This window comes from Ipomoea triloba, chromosome 10, assembly GCF_003576645.1.
Source record: "Ipomoea triloba cultivar NCNSP0323 chromosome 10, ASM357664v1".
In the NCBI taxonomy this organism is placed as follows: domain Eukaryota; kingdom Viridiplantae; phylum Streptophyta; class Magnoliopsida; order Solanales; family Convolvulaceae; genus Ipomoea; species Ipomoea triloba.
Window position 1 is genome coordinate 1,880,699 of NC_044925.1, and position 16,434 is coordinate 1,897,132.

At 32.9% G+C, this 16,434-nt stretch overlaps 1 protein-coding gene across 1 annotated transcript; it reads left to right on the forward strand.

The window, feature by feature from the left end:
• The first annotated feature begins 11,262 nt into the window (after positions 1–11,262).
• LOC116031678 (probable beta-1,3-galactosyltransferase 2) lies at positions 11,263–14,590 on the forward strand. Its single transcript, XM_031273940.1, has 11 exons — positions 11,263–11,679; positions 12,199–12,298; positions 12,393–12,457; positions 12,569–12,780; positions 12,874–12,937; positions 13,076–13,148; positions 13,237–13,357; positions 13,451–13,538; positions 13,628–13,753; positions 13,861–13,970; positions 14,071–14,590. The coding sequence occupies exons 1-11, from the start codon at positions 11,549–11,551 to the stop codon at positions 14,217–14,219; spliced, it is 1,239 nt and encodes a 412-aa protein (XP_031129800.1). The 5' UTR covers positions 11,263–11,548; the 3' UTR covers positions 14,220–14,590.
• The last annotated feature ends 1,844 nt before the right edge of the window (positions 14,591–16,434 follow it).

Here is a 16,434-nt window from a genome sequence, read left to right on the forward strand (position 1 = left end):
ATGTATCAAGCAAGTCAATGAAGTTTTTATTCTTTCTTATCTCAATAAAAAGCAATTAAAGGACCAATTGTTAAAAGGATTTTACCTTCTTAAATAAATTGTGTATTTCTAGCATGATACATAGATAATATTTGATACTTGTATTACATACACACACAAGAAAATATTCTTTACCTCTATTAACCCATTTATGCCTTCTTTAAAGTTCTTGACATGTTTAGCCATAATTACAAGCAAAAAAAAAAAAGAAAAAAAAGAAACACACACACACAAACAAAACAAAAACGAAAACAAAAAAGAAGTTGAGCAGCATGCATGACCAAGAAATTTTTGTATAGAGTGTCCTGTATTGATTGGTGAATTAAAAAGAACAAAAGATATGATAGATGAACTTCTAACATGATTAGTTGGCGTGTAGGAAACCCACCAACAAGTGACTTAACTATTGAAACTCGTTATTACCATCTCCCGTTCTAAGTAATACTGATATAGAAGGCTGTGTAGGCAGAGGTTTGAAAGGTCAATATCAACATCTTGTCATTCAAATATAGCATTGGTTTCAATGTAAGTATAGAAAATAAAATTATTTATTTACTACTAGTTACAACTTTTGATATACAGTAATATTAATAATTATTATGAAAGCCGCAACTTTTAACAAAGAAAATTATAAGCATATTTCTAGGACCAACTTAATCTAAGGTGATCATTTTTTTTTCTTTTCTTTTTTTTTTTTAAATTTATTACTGTGCATTAGTTAACTATCTAGCTTCTTAATTAAACAATCACCCAATTAAAAAGAGAAAAAGGTCACCTTAGCCGGAGCTTGTCTGACTACGTGAAGAACCCCTAATGTTATTCCTTAGCCCATATGTTATCAAGGACTCATACTGAAAACAAATTAAATAATCTTAATTTGTAAGTAAGTAATAACTCTTTATAAGTGATTACGATTTATTTAAACACATAAAATTATATATATTAGTAATTATAATTTATTTTTGATGGCTTGTATATTGAACAATCATTCTTCATTTAAAAATCATTCAAAACAATCATTCTTCATTTAATTTATTGTATATAGTTAGAACATGCTGTACATTATATTTGTGTATGTGGGGTTGGGCAACATGTTTGGTTGCAACGTTGTACCTAATTTATACCAGGAATTGTTAAAAGGCAACATTTTCAATATGAGGAAAGTACACAACTAGACTATTGATAATGAAACATGCATGCATTACATTCTTTAGCTAATTTGTCTCTATATATTTGTCCTATTTACTTTTTATTTTTGGTATTAGGGGTGATACATACATTTTGAATTAAATTTTAAAATCGATACATATACATACATACATATGCAATTAATTTTTCACTCCTACGCTGTCTTTTCTCCCAAAATCTTTGTCCATATATTTCGGAAAAACTTTGTGTTCAAGCTGTTGTTCTAGTTTGTTGATCGTAATTTTGTTTGAGTGCTCAAACTATTTTACCGTAATTCATTTTATTCTGAAAAATTGACGCTACAAAGCTTCTAGCACCCTTGGTAAGTAGAGAATCGGTATTAAGGAAAGTGTGTTTACATATGACTTGGAATTTCCTTTTTCTGTTCTTTTCTTGGTGTTATTATTTTTTCTAAAATTATAATGAGATAAAATCGACTTATTTTCCTACATTTCTTTCATACCATTTTATGGATCAAAAAATTGTGGCATAAGATCTTTTGCTCAAAATAAAAGTATTAGAATTGAGAAGTGTAAGGGAATATACACACACACACCCTTTTTCTGAGTTGGTATGGTCATAAAGGCCACTTTAGGGTGGAGGGTGCTCACTACTATTCCTATTAATCTATTATTATGGCACTTTAATTATAAGTGCTGCGAAATTGAATCCAAAAAGACAAGAAAATGGTCCCCAAAAATGTCATTTCTCATCCTCCTCCTATTGGCATCAAGTCCAAGAAAGACCAATTGTCATATTCATATCTCGGTACACACCGAGAGACTTATAACTAACAGTACATACGTAACTAATCGCCTAACTATGTCATCAATGACTCCACCATCAAGATTCGTTGTTGTGGTACCCTATTTAATGAAAGAGTAATCGTGTCATCACACTACATAGTAATTGTCAACAAATATTTAATTATCACATCAAAACTTATTTCTCAAATGTACAAAATCTTGGGATTTTGACAAAAAAAAAAAAAAAAAGGAGTTGGCATGTGGTAAATAATACAAAAGAAAAAGGAATAAAAGCTAACTTCATTTGTTGTTTTTCTAATTTTAATATTTGTATGTTTGATATGACGCCATCCTGAATACAATATAACATATTCATAGTATATATACTTAACAATTATGTCAATACTGATTGTGATAAGGTTCGAATCTAAGACCTTCCTTATGAGAATCAATGAATAAGTTAAGAATAATAAATAGTTAACGGAATATTCTGTTACTAAAGTTTATACTGACGGAAAGCGGGGGTATTTAGAAAAAATAAATGATATAGTAGAGGGTAAAGTAAAAAAAAAAAAAACTAAAATCAAATTAATATGAACCATTCATTTCAAAAACAATTGGGCCGACATTTTTTAGTTCTCATTATAGGCTTAACTTTATATTGACTCTTATTAGATTTATTTAGTAGATAGATATCACTTGGAATTGCAAACTCCCTTTATCTAGCACAAATCGAGCTACGACACTTTTGACCTTATAGTCACATATTGTTGGGTGTCAGTTAGGTCGGCCAAGTTCAACTCCTTGATTCGAGATGTGACGTTATGGTTTACTATGAAGGAATGTGGTTAAATAATGGTTACTTTCCACATACTTAACACCAATTGGTTTTAAGAAGGATATAACATCTAGATAACTAAATAACTCTGTGGTTAAGCGTGTTTGACTTAAAAGATGGGTGACCTACTGAGAAAATAAGTATAGTGCAATGCTGAGATTCATCAATTGATATCAGAGCCAGTCCAGTCCCGAATAGAATAGGCATATGTTGGCCAAGTCCAGTATCAATTGTTGAGTTGTTGATCTTAATCTTTAAAAGTTCTCTACAATATTACCAACAAAAATTCAAATTGATCCATAAAAGACAAGTTTGCCACCAGATTTCATGGAGTGTTAAATGGGCCTATTCATGCTAAGCCCTAACATTCAGCATTAGCAGTTGGGCTATTTCTCCTCATCGAATTGGATCAGAAACAAGGCCCAGTAATGCAAAGGATAAACATAACCATTTCATGGTTTCTAAACATGGTATGTGGCCACTTACAAATGGTACATTTGATAGTTCTTGGCTTCTTGCTAGCCGTTGATATTCTTAACTGAGAAAATTACAAAATAAGTATCTATCTTGATTGACTAAATTTTTTTATAAATAATATATCTATAAACAAATTAGACTGTGGCAAACATATTTTATGATATCTAGTGGTTGGCAATTACTCACAATAATATTTATTTATAAGTTAAAAGAAAAATCATTAGAATCACATGTGTATATTAATTAAGACCGTATCACAAATTTTAATCTATGAGACAAGTCGAATCTATGATAGTTGTTTGTCATGTATGATAAAAATCATAATACTTATTACAAAAAATTTAATACCAATTTGAAATAAATAAACTGTTACTTATACTTAATAGATATTGTAATTTTTACATGTGAAATTGTGATACTATTTAGGATAATAAAATGATTGTTACTAATGATAAATATTGTAATATTTATAACTAAAATTTAGATACTTACAAAGTGTAATTCTAATGTAAATATTGTAATATTTATATGTGAAATGTTATTTATGAAAGAAATTGTAATATTTATGTTAGAAAATTTAATATCAATTTGAATTAAAAATAAATCGTTACGTAGGATAGATATTTATGGTAAAATTACCCATGTGACCAGTTGAGCTACTCATGCAGTATCTGTTCATAACTAATCAGCATTGCTGCCACTGAGGCTCGAACCCACCACCTCCTGTATAAAGGAAAAGGTTTGATACCACTGAACTACAAGGTCCTTGGCATAAAATACTAAAAATATTGTTTTACTATATACAACAATAAATATTTATAGTAATCATATTGAAATTATTGCTCGTGGTTTAGGGCAATGGACTTCTTAATCTATATGCAGCCTAACGCATAATGTGATAATGAAAACTATTTTTTTTCCCTTTATCCAAGACCATTAAATTTATTTTATTTATTTTAATTTAATCCTTTTCATCTTGGATCTCAGAATTCCCATGTTGCATCACATGATTCTTGGCAATGTAATCTACAACACTTGGCATCCATCCACATGTTGACCAAATGCATCATCACCTTAGCTTCCATATATAACATTATTTGTGTTACTTCAACTACTTTGAAGTTTGACCTAGACTTCTTACCACCCACTTTTCATGATTGGCCTTCCTACCTTTCAAAGATTTAATTTTCTCCTTATTTTTATTTTATTTCTATGGTAATGCATTGATATTGATATCCATACAAGGTTAGAAAAGTGATAAAAAAATTCTAATACTTTGACCGATTATCGAGAAGATTTTTAATTCAGATTTTAAAAGTGGTGGAAAAATTTATTTTTGATCGAAAATCTTAACTTTTTGACCATTTTTAGGTCGGGTGATTGAAAATCTGTAAATTTTCAATAATAATATTTTTCAAAAATACGACTAATTTAGTTAAGTTTCCGTCAGGTCTCATTTACGATAACTTTCTCAAGGACATATTCAACACTTCTTTCTAGGTTTCTCTTTTTAATAACCCAAATAAAAATTAAAAACAAAATTATTATTTTCATCTTTTAAAATTATCTTGTAATGTTCACTTTTTATTGATGGGGTATTTTACTATAAAATTACGCAATAATAATTTTACATTCTTCACATTTAAAATCCAACAATAATAATGAGCAAGTCATTTTAAAGGTTAACTTCAATGGTTAAATGCTCATATATTCGAGATTTATAGATGCAACTCTGCTAGTGGACCACATAAAGTTGAAAGTGACGGCAAATTCTGTCATTTTACCACCAAAGTCTCCATGTATCAAAAAAAAAATAGGACATATAGTCAAATAATAATTTTTTTTCAAATTTTATTTATTTTTCAAATTTGATAAGTATTTATTTCAGCCTTACCTAAGCATATATAACAATTATCTATGAACAACTGTTTAGTTGAACCTAGGGTGTGGTTAAGTAGAAGAGACTCATTTATCCTTCCCTAAATTAAAAGTTCCATTCTTAACTTTGGGTATGGAGTATCCTTGAATTTCCAGGTAAGTTATTTCACCCATTAAAGATGTATATGATTCAGTGAGGGATTAGATGATTAGTCACCGTGTTCGACGATAAAAACTTGGAACTCATAAAAAAATAATCGACTCATGCATGTGAGAGAGTAATATATAGTTCATCTATTAGTTACAGTCTTACAGACCCATGTGACAGGTCATTGAACTCATCAAAACAACTCGCACACCTATCAACATACGTTTAGTTGTAAATCGATATACATGTTCAGTCCATGTCTATCAACATGCTTTTAGTTGCAAACCCATGCAATAGGTCATGAGAGCCAATTAAAAAGTAATTAGCTCGCATACTTGAAGGGGATTGAAGTGTGTTTAGCATATAATCATCTACATAAAACGTAAATATGTAGTCAATCTATTAGTTTAGACGTTTAGTTAGGTGTGATTGAGATTATTTAATTGTTATTATGTAATAGAATATAATGTAACGCACAATCAAGCTGATATGAATTCCTTGAAATATGAGATCCGATGCAACTAACAGGGATACTAAGTTAGGTTGCTTATCTTAATCATACATTAGAACATACTCCAGCATGAAAAAAAGGAGAGTATTTTTTGGAATTTGAAAATGTCAAAATTTCTTAAGAAGCAATGTATGTAGACAAGGTTTATTTTACTCCAATATGTAGTGAAATTAATAACTTGCTTCTGCCGACATTTTAATTTTCCCAATGTGCAGTCCAACTATCAGCTTAGGCTTTTAGTTGAGATGGAGCACATGATTCAATTTGGTATCAGAGCCATGCAAAAAGATCATGGGTTCGAATCTCCGCGTCACCCTCAAAAAGAGACTTCCACGTGTTGCGCTCGGAAATCCACCGCACACGTTGAGGGGGCGTGTGAGCATACATATAATGTGTGCAGTCCAACTATCAGCTTAAGCTTTTAGTTGAGATGGAGCACATACTTTAATTCCCAATGTCTCCAAACAACTGGTGCGTTTCAGGATTCGGTTCAATGTTTTTCAATTTCAGTTTTGATATCGGTATTAAAAAAATGATACCATTTAGTTTAGCATTATAGTTTGGTTTGATATCGGTTCAGAATTAGTTCGGTTAAAGCATATTCGGGTTCTTCGTAGTAAGACGAAGAAATCGATATATTATACGCTTAAAACCGATACTGGGTGAACCAGAAATTGATTCTCAAAGTAGAATTTAAGTTAGAAAATGAGAGTGGGAAGACTTAAATCAAGCACTTGTCCCACACTGAAAATACAAGAGGATTATATTTGCACCACTATATATATATATACAAGACCTTTATAGACAGAACTTGAATTGTATTGCAAATAGCTCTCCTATGCAAAATGTTTGCAACATCGCAGTGTACTGATCAGGAAGCTAAGGCCATAGGAAAAACCAATTTTGCTTTAGATGATTTGCTGATTTCTTGACCAATAATCTCTCTTTATTTTACTTTCTTCTTTTGTGGTTTATTAAAGGGGTGTTTGGTTTGTACTTGGGTAGCCTTGGCAGTCACGATCAGAATCAGAATATGTAAAATTTATCAATCATATTGTGGAGTTGAGATTACAAGAATATCAATTATGGTTGCAAAATATTATTTGAGAAAAATGTTGTAATGAATTATTTTCAACAAATATATTGTGTAAACGAATTGAATGTATGAGTAATGACGATTACCTAAATGTCAAGCAGACAGCATGAAGAGAAAAGATAAGTCGACTTGATATTTAAAGGCAAGTAGGTCCATTATTGGAGAAATTTATCCTTTTTACGCGCTTATAAGACATGACAAAATATACAATAAATAAATAAGATAAAAAAAATAAGATAAAATAGACATGTCAGTTTATAGAAAATCTCATAGAGTGTTTTTATCGTGAGACCGTTTCATGGATCTCTATCGGTGAAACCGGCTAGTCAGGATATAAATGTAATATTTGTACTAAAAATTGTAATACTAATTAAGAATAAAGTGTTTGTAATTTATAAAGGAAAGTGTAATACTTTTAAGGAAAAATATAATACTTTGCTCAACTTACTCCAACAACCAATCTTCACCTTCCTATGTTCGTCCTGTGTTCTAGCTCATTTGTTCGTTATATCGTGGACCATGGTCCACAATGCATTGTGGACCATGGATCATGGCTGATACTGCAGTTGTGTTGAACTGATACTGTAGTTGTGTTGAACGGATACTGTAATTGTGTTGAAAGGGAACTGCAGTTGCGCGAAACAGAGGTCGTGTCATCCGTTTGAAACTGCAGTTGTGTTGAACTGATACTATAGTTGTGTTGAACGGATAGTGCAGTTGTGTTGAAAGGATACTGCAGTGGTGTTGAACGGATGAACAGTCTCTGTCCCGCGCAATTGCAATTTCCTTTCAACACAACTACAGTATCTTTTCAACACAACTGCACTATCCGTTCAACACAACTGCAATATCAGACATGTTTATGGTCCACAATATAATTTGCGCTCAAACATTGAGTACGCAAGTAATGGTTGTTTATTAGGAAAGTTACAGTCTGGGTATTAAACTAGTGTTGAATGCCATGTTAATTGATATTAATTTTGCATCTCCTATTTAAGCGTAGTTGAGCAGCAAATTTTAGACACAACAAATCCTACGTTTTCAACTCTCATCAAAACTCTGCTCAACTTACTCCAAAAACCTTCCTGTGGTCTAGTTCGTCGGGCTCATTTGTTTGAGTGCTAAAACATTGAGTCGTAGTATTATCTTGAAAAAACCTAGGCTACAATGTTCCTAACACCTTTGGGAGGTAGCAAATAAGGTTTTAAGGAAAGAGTGTCTCGCTCGACTCGTACTAACACCCGAAACCTGATCTTTGCTTGTGCTTGTATTTTTCCAAAAATAATTTTTTTCGCAAGATTATTTCGTTACACCAGTCTCACACAAATTTTTGTTAATTTTATAATATTGTGGGTTACGATGTTGTGCATTATGCTTTACCGAGCATAGTTCATTGATTGTCCCAAAAAGAGAGGCCACGTATGTGAAATATGATTCTCGTATCTAAAGATCACGAGTTTAATTATGCTTTACAAAGTATACGACATTATATATAACTTCAAAGAATTCTTTGACTATTCTAAAAGAGGTGGTCAAATAGATGGAGCATGATTTTCGTTTTCAATTCTTATTTCTAATTAGCAATTAATTCCCATTTAAGTGGCTTTCACTTTATTTGTAAATGAAATTCATTATTTATAAAATAGCTTTTTTTTAATTAATTTTATTCGTTATTCATTGAGTCAAACCACTAAATTAATTAAATCCACAAAAATTTGACAAATCCGTTATTTACCAAACATGATCATATTCTTACTTGAAAATAACAACAATAATAAATTAAAAATATAGAAATGAATAAATAACTTAATAATCATTATTGAGCATATAATTTATTTGGCTTATTAATTTAGTTTGAATATACTTAATTTGTCTAGCTAGCGGTGTCATTTTCACAATTATTTGTTGGTTTACACTTTTCCATGATAAAGTCCTCTTTAATTGCTATTTAGGTTCACAAAAAAAATAGTATTAATCAGCTCAACAACTTCTATCTACATCATCCAACAATGTTGACTAAATGGTTTTATTTTAATTGAAATAATTATTATCATTGAGCAATTAATTTATATCTTGGTGTTAGCTATCATAGTTGGTACTGCATTTGTCTCCATTAAAATAAATTAAGGATGCGAGTTGAATGTGCACATGTAATATCAAAATTGTGTGAAATATGACAAATCCACAACCAAATGGTTGACTTCGTAACTATTAGGTTACAAGTTCAACTTCCAATTGAGGCAGCTTACCCGGTGACTTAACTTATTTAATTTAGTCATTCTGGTAGATGTCTTTATTTTAGACAAAGACCTAAACAATACTAATATAGGAAAATGACAATTCGAATGAGAAATTGTCGTTTTAGTTATTCATATCATATTTTTGCAAATTAATATTATCTTAATTGATCCAAGGCTTGTCATTATACTCTCCGATTTTGCAATTGGAGTACATTTAGGCAAGTTACTCATTTCTATATGTGTGAGGTTGTACAATGAAAAAAATTGTACTTTTGTAATCAATTACAAAAATAATGAATACAATAGTAGTCCCTATAATAATTAAGAGAGTACTGGATTATAAAAATGGGGGATGAATAGCGAAAATGGTAGTTTCCCATTTGAGTTATTAAGTAAAAAGAAAGAAAATCAAACTAAAAGTACAATTTTGCCATTGTTTGAAAATTAGTTATTTTTTATGACACATCTGTGGCTCTCCTTGAGGAAAGGTCGTAGGATCGAACTCTAGTGATGAGGTATTGACTCTTAGGGATGCAAAAAATAGATTGAGAATGCTATTTTCTCCCATGAATTTCTCCTCCCATATTTTCCCAATAAATTGACTTAACCCATCACTAATTAAAAAAGAAATTTAGTTTATAATCAAATAACGCCACATCATGAAGGAAAGGGTGTAAGAGAAATAAATGAGGGTATGTAGCATTACTTTTAAAAAAAATAAAAAATCTCAAGGGATCATTTTTTTAGGTGGGGAGAAGGGGGAAGATAATACAAGAATACAAGATATAAGACATTGCAGTTTAAACTAAATTTAATGTTTTTAATAGAGAAAATCATGGTCAAATAACAGAGACTTCATTGGATTATTAAACCTTAATATATAAACCATAGTCAATAATTAACATTAGTGATTGTCATTATCAACGTTATTGTACTTGACTTTTAAACCTATTTTGAAGCAATGGGTTGTCCATTTTAGTATTTATATACTGATGTACTTGTACAGTTACACACTTACACCTGTTAATCAGTCAATGGCTTAGAATTTCTTTATTTTTTAGCATTTTAATATTCTGATTCTATTCTACAATTATACATTGCCTGTAAGAAGCTTTCAAGCATATGTTCTCATTGCAGAATGCAGACGAGGATTAATGACTTTTTTTATTGGTTTTTATTGTTTCATTATATAAGTCTAATATTCAAGTTAATTAATGCATCATTTAATATATTAACTTAGTTGAATTAATTCCCAATAAAACATCTCAATTAATGTAATGTGTAAATACATAAATTTTATTTATTAGGAACGTTCAACAGTTCAAGTGAGAACAACACATTTAAATGCGAACGAAAAATGTGTTACGTAAAACTACAACGCGCATCCGATAATATGTAAAAAATGCAACTGAAAAAACGTTCAAATTTTAAAAGTGCACCACACAATATTATAAAGTATATCCGTCCTCCACTTGTATTTTTACATATCACTAGGTACACATGTTTGCAGTACACTTTTATATATGATCGGATATAATTTTGCATGATACACGTCCACGGATAAACGCGCATTTTGATTTGATCCACTCAGTATTCATTGATGCAAAACTGAAATAAGAGTTAATGTCATCTGAGGTCCTTTGAGTATAGTTTTGTGGTCCTTCGACTTTCAAATTATTACCATCTATGGTCCAAGTTAATCACCTATGGTCCTTCAACTTTCAAAATTTAGCCAGTCACGGTCCTCCTATAAGGACCATGGGTCGTTAAAATTTGATAGTTGAAAGACTATGAGTAATTAACTTGGACCACAGATACTAACAATTTGAAAGTCGAACGACTATGGGTGGCCAGTTTAAAAATTTAAAACTAAACGTGGCAAACCCATTCTGCTCAAAGGACCCAAATGATGTTAACTCATTGAAATAACTATTTAAGGGGTGGGCTTGGGTGTAAACTGTCAAACTTTACAGTTACAAAGGGCAATTTAATAAAGCTAACTGTTTTGTTCTAACAAGGACAGTTTGGTAAATTCGGTATATGATCTCTGGTAGTTAGTGAGTCTGCCCTCACTTCTATTCCAAGTACCTTCCCTGCAAAGTGTTCTGCTGTCTATGGAGAGAGAAAGAGAGTAAACAAAACAGAGTATAAAAGAAAGGAACAATTTGCAAGTAAAACAAAGAATCCTCTTTTAGCAACCTAGTAATAATAGGTTGGAGAGGGGTTTATAGTAGTAGCATCATAGTATCTTCCTCAAAATTTGTTCCAAGAACAACCTCTTCAAGTTTCAAACAGTTCTTTTTTGTGTAGCTATTTGGGGTTTGTTTGATCCTCAAACCCAGTTTTGCAAACTGGGTTTTCGAGAAGAAAGGTGTTTTGTGTTGGAAATGTCTGTGAAGAGCAGAGGTGGTGGCGTCGGTGGAGGAGCAGAGAAAGTTTCAAGAAGTGTAATTTCTAAAAAATGGACTCTTTTTCTGTGTATAGGTAGTTTCTGTGCTGGAATGTTTTTCACCAATAGGTAAAAGCTTCAATCTTTTGTTTCTTTCAATCCAAATTTACCCCCCACCCCCTATATATAGCTTTTTAGTTTTGGTATTTTCTTGAATTGAAGAATTATGGGATTTTGTGAATTGGGGAATATGCATATTAGGTGTTGAGGGAGACTGGATTTATATATATAAAGATTACTTGCTTTGGAGAAACCATTGAATTTACCCTATGGGGTTAATTACTTTTGAGTTACTGAGAGAAACCTAACTATTAACCTACCTTATGATCTTGGTCGGTAAAGAATCACAAATGGGTAAATTGGCATGGATTGTTCATAGCTGACTGGTTTAAATCAAGAAGGTCAACAGGCCGCTCCCGTTGGGAGTTACCTTGTATGGTTATCAAGTTAACAGTTTGACCAATTTGACTGGATTGCCGTGGTTACTTTTGTTCAGAGGCATTATTGTTTTGATTTACTGTATGTGAAGAGATCACATTCTTGCTGCAGTTAAAGTTTTAGACCTAAACTGCAAATAATTTCTGGCAGAATGTGGAGAGTACTTCCTGAATCACAAGAGATTAGTATAACTCCTACATCTGAGGATGAAGGTTTGAAGCTAGGATCACAAGGTTGTGATACAAAATATGTGAGAATCTTGAAACCCTCTTCTTTCTCCACTTTCTAGGTTCCTAATCTGCATTTTTTTTCCTTTCATTTATGATGTTATCATTGAAATGCAGGCGAAGTATGTAAAGGTATCCAAAGGCGTTTTTGGGGAAGATCATAGGAAAGACGAAGCTATCAAGTGAGTTTTGCTTCGATTCCTTCTTTACATACACGGTTATGATTTCGTTTTGTAGTTCTTGATGCAATATAATGAACTCAATTGAATGAGTTTATATTACACCTTTTGCAGGACACTGGATAAAACTATTTCGAGTTTGGAGATGGAGTTGGCTGCTGCGAAAGCAGCCCAGGGATCAATTCTCGGGGGCGGTACTGTGATGGAGGACAATGAGAAGAGCGGCTTGTCCCGAAGAAGAAAATATTTTATGGTTGTAGGAATTAATACTGCATTTAGCAGCAGAAAACGAAGAGATTCAGTTCGGGCTACATGGATGCCACAAGGTTTAATTTCTCTGTCTTTGAGCTTATGTTTTTCTTCGATTTTAAGTTAATGTAAGTTCTCACATTTCTCCTTCTTCCGTTTTGTTGCAATAGGCGAAAAAAGGAAGAAATTGGAAGAAGAGAAAGGGATTATCATTCGTTTCGTCATTGGTCATGGGTAAGGTCTATATTCTCATTTGTTTTTGAACTCATTTTTCCAGTTCTTATGTGTTTTAACTTCTCGTTTGAATATAGATGACAGTGTGTAATTAAGTTCTGACTAATGGCATCGTTTATTCGTTTATATTTCCTGCAGTGCAATGTCGGGAGGTATACTGGATAGAGCTATTGATGCCGAGGATAGCAAGCATGGAGATTTCTTGCGACTCGTAAGTCCTTTCCCCGCTGCTCTAATCCATCATATGTCGTAACGAATAGAAAAAACCGAACATTTCTGTTTGATGGCTATGTATGCAGGATCATGTCGAAGGATATCTTGAGTTGTCAGCTAAGACGAGAACTTACTTTGCCACCGCTGTGAAGTTATGGGATGCAGAATACTACATCAAGGTCGACGATGATGTTCATGTAAATATAGGTAACGGGAAAAGATCTTATGATCGAGTGGCAATGCCAATTTTTTCTAGGTGTTTTCGCAGAGGGTTCGTTGTAATCTTTAGTTGTATTGTAGGAACGCTAGGGGAAACGTTAGCCAGACACCGGAAGAAACCTCGTGTCTACATCGGGTGCATGAAGTCGGGTCCTGTCCTATCTCAGAAGTGAGAAGCCTTGATATGTTTTATGCAATTGAATTAAACATAGTATTTGTTAAGGTCTGAGGTTTAGAACCTTAATTTTCGTGTGGCAGGGGAGTTAGGTACCACGAACCGGAGTACTGGAAATTTGGGGATAATGGCAACAAATATTTTCGCCATGCCACGGGACAGTTATATGCAATCTCGAAAGACTTGGCTACATATATTTCAGTAAACCAGTTAAGGATGTTTCAATTGCTGTTTTAATTTCATAGTCCTTCATTGAAATTCTGTCATGATGATCAAATTCTCGAAGGCCAGGCAAATAATCTTGTTATCGTTGTAGGCATGTACTGCACAAGTTTGCGAACGAGGATGTTTCGTTGGGGTCTTGGTTTATAGGGCTCGACGTGCAGCACATTGATGATCGAAGGCTGTGTTGTGGAACTCCACCCGGTAATTTAAAGCTATTAATTTGACAGAACGAAACATTTACAGCGATAAAAAAGTTAAATTTCAGCTTTCTCATCTCATCTGCATTAATTCTTTCTTGCAGACTGTGAATGGAAGGCGCAAGCGGGCAACATTTGTGTTGCCTCGTTCGACTGGACCTGCAGCGGGATTTGCAGGTCGGTTGACAGGATAAAGGAGGTTCACAGGCGGTGTGGCGAGGGTGAGAAAGCGCTGTGGAATGCTAGTTTCTGAAACGCTACATACACGCTTTTTCTGAGCTCGATCGGGGTGAAGATTAACAGCATTCTGCTCAATCCCGCGCCAGCAGTTCTCTTGTTTCGCGTTAAGTAAGCGAAACTATACATACACACACACACATACACTGATAGACATAGCACGAGAGATAGGAACAAAAGAGTATTTAGTCTGCATAGTGTGCAATAACATAAAAATATGTTGTTGATCATAGTAGAGGAGAGTGGTAGAAATAAAAGGTTTTTAAAGCTCTCTTTTTCTTTTTGGTGACTGGATGAATGGCAGAAGTGTAAGCACTAAGCAGCATTCACTGGACTGGACCCTGCAATTAATAATGTTAATAAATGCAGATCATATAGTTCTTGTGAGTTCTAGTGTCCCCCTCTTTATGCACAAGTTGTAGTGTGCTCAAGCAAATTGCATTATAGGTAATTGGATCACAAGCTGTTTAGGTTGTTTGCCATGAATGCAGCTAGCCAGGATCTGTTTGGCCTTTTGTGAAGTTGAATCCCAACCCCGAGGGCGTCTATAGACGAGTCTATATGATCTAGCTAGTTCCTCGCCTTAGAGATTGACTAGAGGAGCAAATCGCATGATGTGCGCTAGTGGAGTAAGGTCTGAATGTTGCACACAATTTGATATATTGGGGTTCGAACTAGGGATAGAGGCCATCAAGGTGGGGTTCGACTTTACAAAAGGCCAAACAAATCCTGGCTAGTTGCATTCATGGCAAACAACCTGTGACTCCGAGGGCCTCTAGTTCCTCGTCTCAAAGATTGACTAGAGGAACAAATCACATGATATGCTAGTGGAGTAGGGTCTGGATGTTTCACACAATTGGTTTTGTTTAGCCTTTTGTAAAGTTAAACACAATCGTGAAGGATTGATTAAAGGAGCAAATCGCATGATGCTCACTAGTGGAGTAGGGTCTGAATGTTAGATCTGCTAGGGTTCGAACTACTCACACTACGACTATCAACCTTGGCCGCCATTATCCCGGCCTATTTGTCCTTTCAATCACTGGACTATGCCCTGAAGGGCTTGTTTGGCCTTTTGTGAATCTTAAACTTTGTTGCCTTGGATATTTCTACATTGTCTTCCCAACCGGTCATGACTCATGACTCATACATTGTATGATTTAAAACTTAAATTTATGATTTTTGCTCAAACAATTAAAGACCCATCAAACTCTATAGTTTGGTTGCATGCTAGGTGATGCAGACTGTTAGGTATTATAAATGGACCATAATTAAAGCTTACTTAAGTAGTTCAGATCTCCAAAAACGCCACCATTAGCTGGAAATAGAATCATTGGAAGAGAAATCCCTTTACACTTAAAACTCATTAATACACACCTAATACTGGTGGCATTACTAGTTATTATTGCATACCCAAAAATCTTTTTTAAAAAAAACAAGTGAGGGTAAAGATCATGTCCAGTCTCTAAACTCTTACTTTTCGATCTCTTTTTGATAATCATAAAGTGAAAATATTAATCACTGAATAACTTTTAAGTAATGCTACACTTATTTTCTTTTTATTTTCACTCCATTTTTATTGTTTCCTGACATCTCGCAGGGTGTTTGCCTAAAAAAAGGGGTAAAAAGATGCTCAAATTTTTTTTCCGTACAAAGGAATTGAAAGAAGTCAATAAAAATTCTATAAATATATAGGTGGTGATTTAGAACCAATAAAATTAATAGCAAAGAGGTATAACTGTAAACCATTTCACACACGAGGAGACCATAAATGTCGAAAAAAAAAATTAATAGCTACCCGGCTACCCGCTATCCAATCTACCCATTTATAACTCAAATTCATATCTTTATTCCCATCTGGACATCCATATAACAAAACACAAATAATAATTGTAGTGTTTTTCTTTTCCTGGAACGCTCCCCTCTTTTGTTTAATAATAATAATAATAATAATAATAATAATAATAATAATAATAATTCTCAGTTACACATAATCTATACAACTTAGGTAAATTTATATGTATCAAAATATTGTATTATGTCAATATGTGATAGAGAAGTGTAACTCACAAGATGTCTAATAGTGAGACATTGGAACTTTTTATCATTCTGATTATACATTTTAACTAGGATAGAGTCAGAAACTGAACAAATAAAATCTTTTTTTAAAAAAATTATAATGTCGGAAGGAGTAAAAAAAAAAAACCATGTTTACCACTATATAAAAACATTTT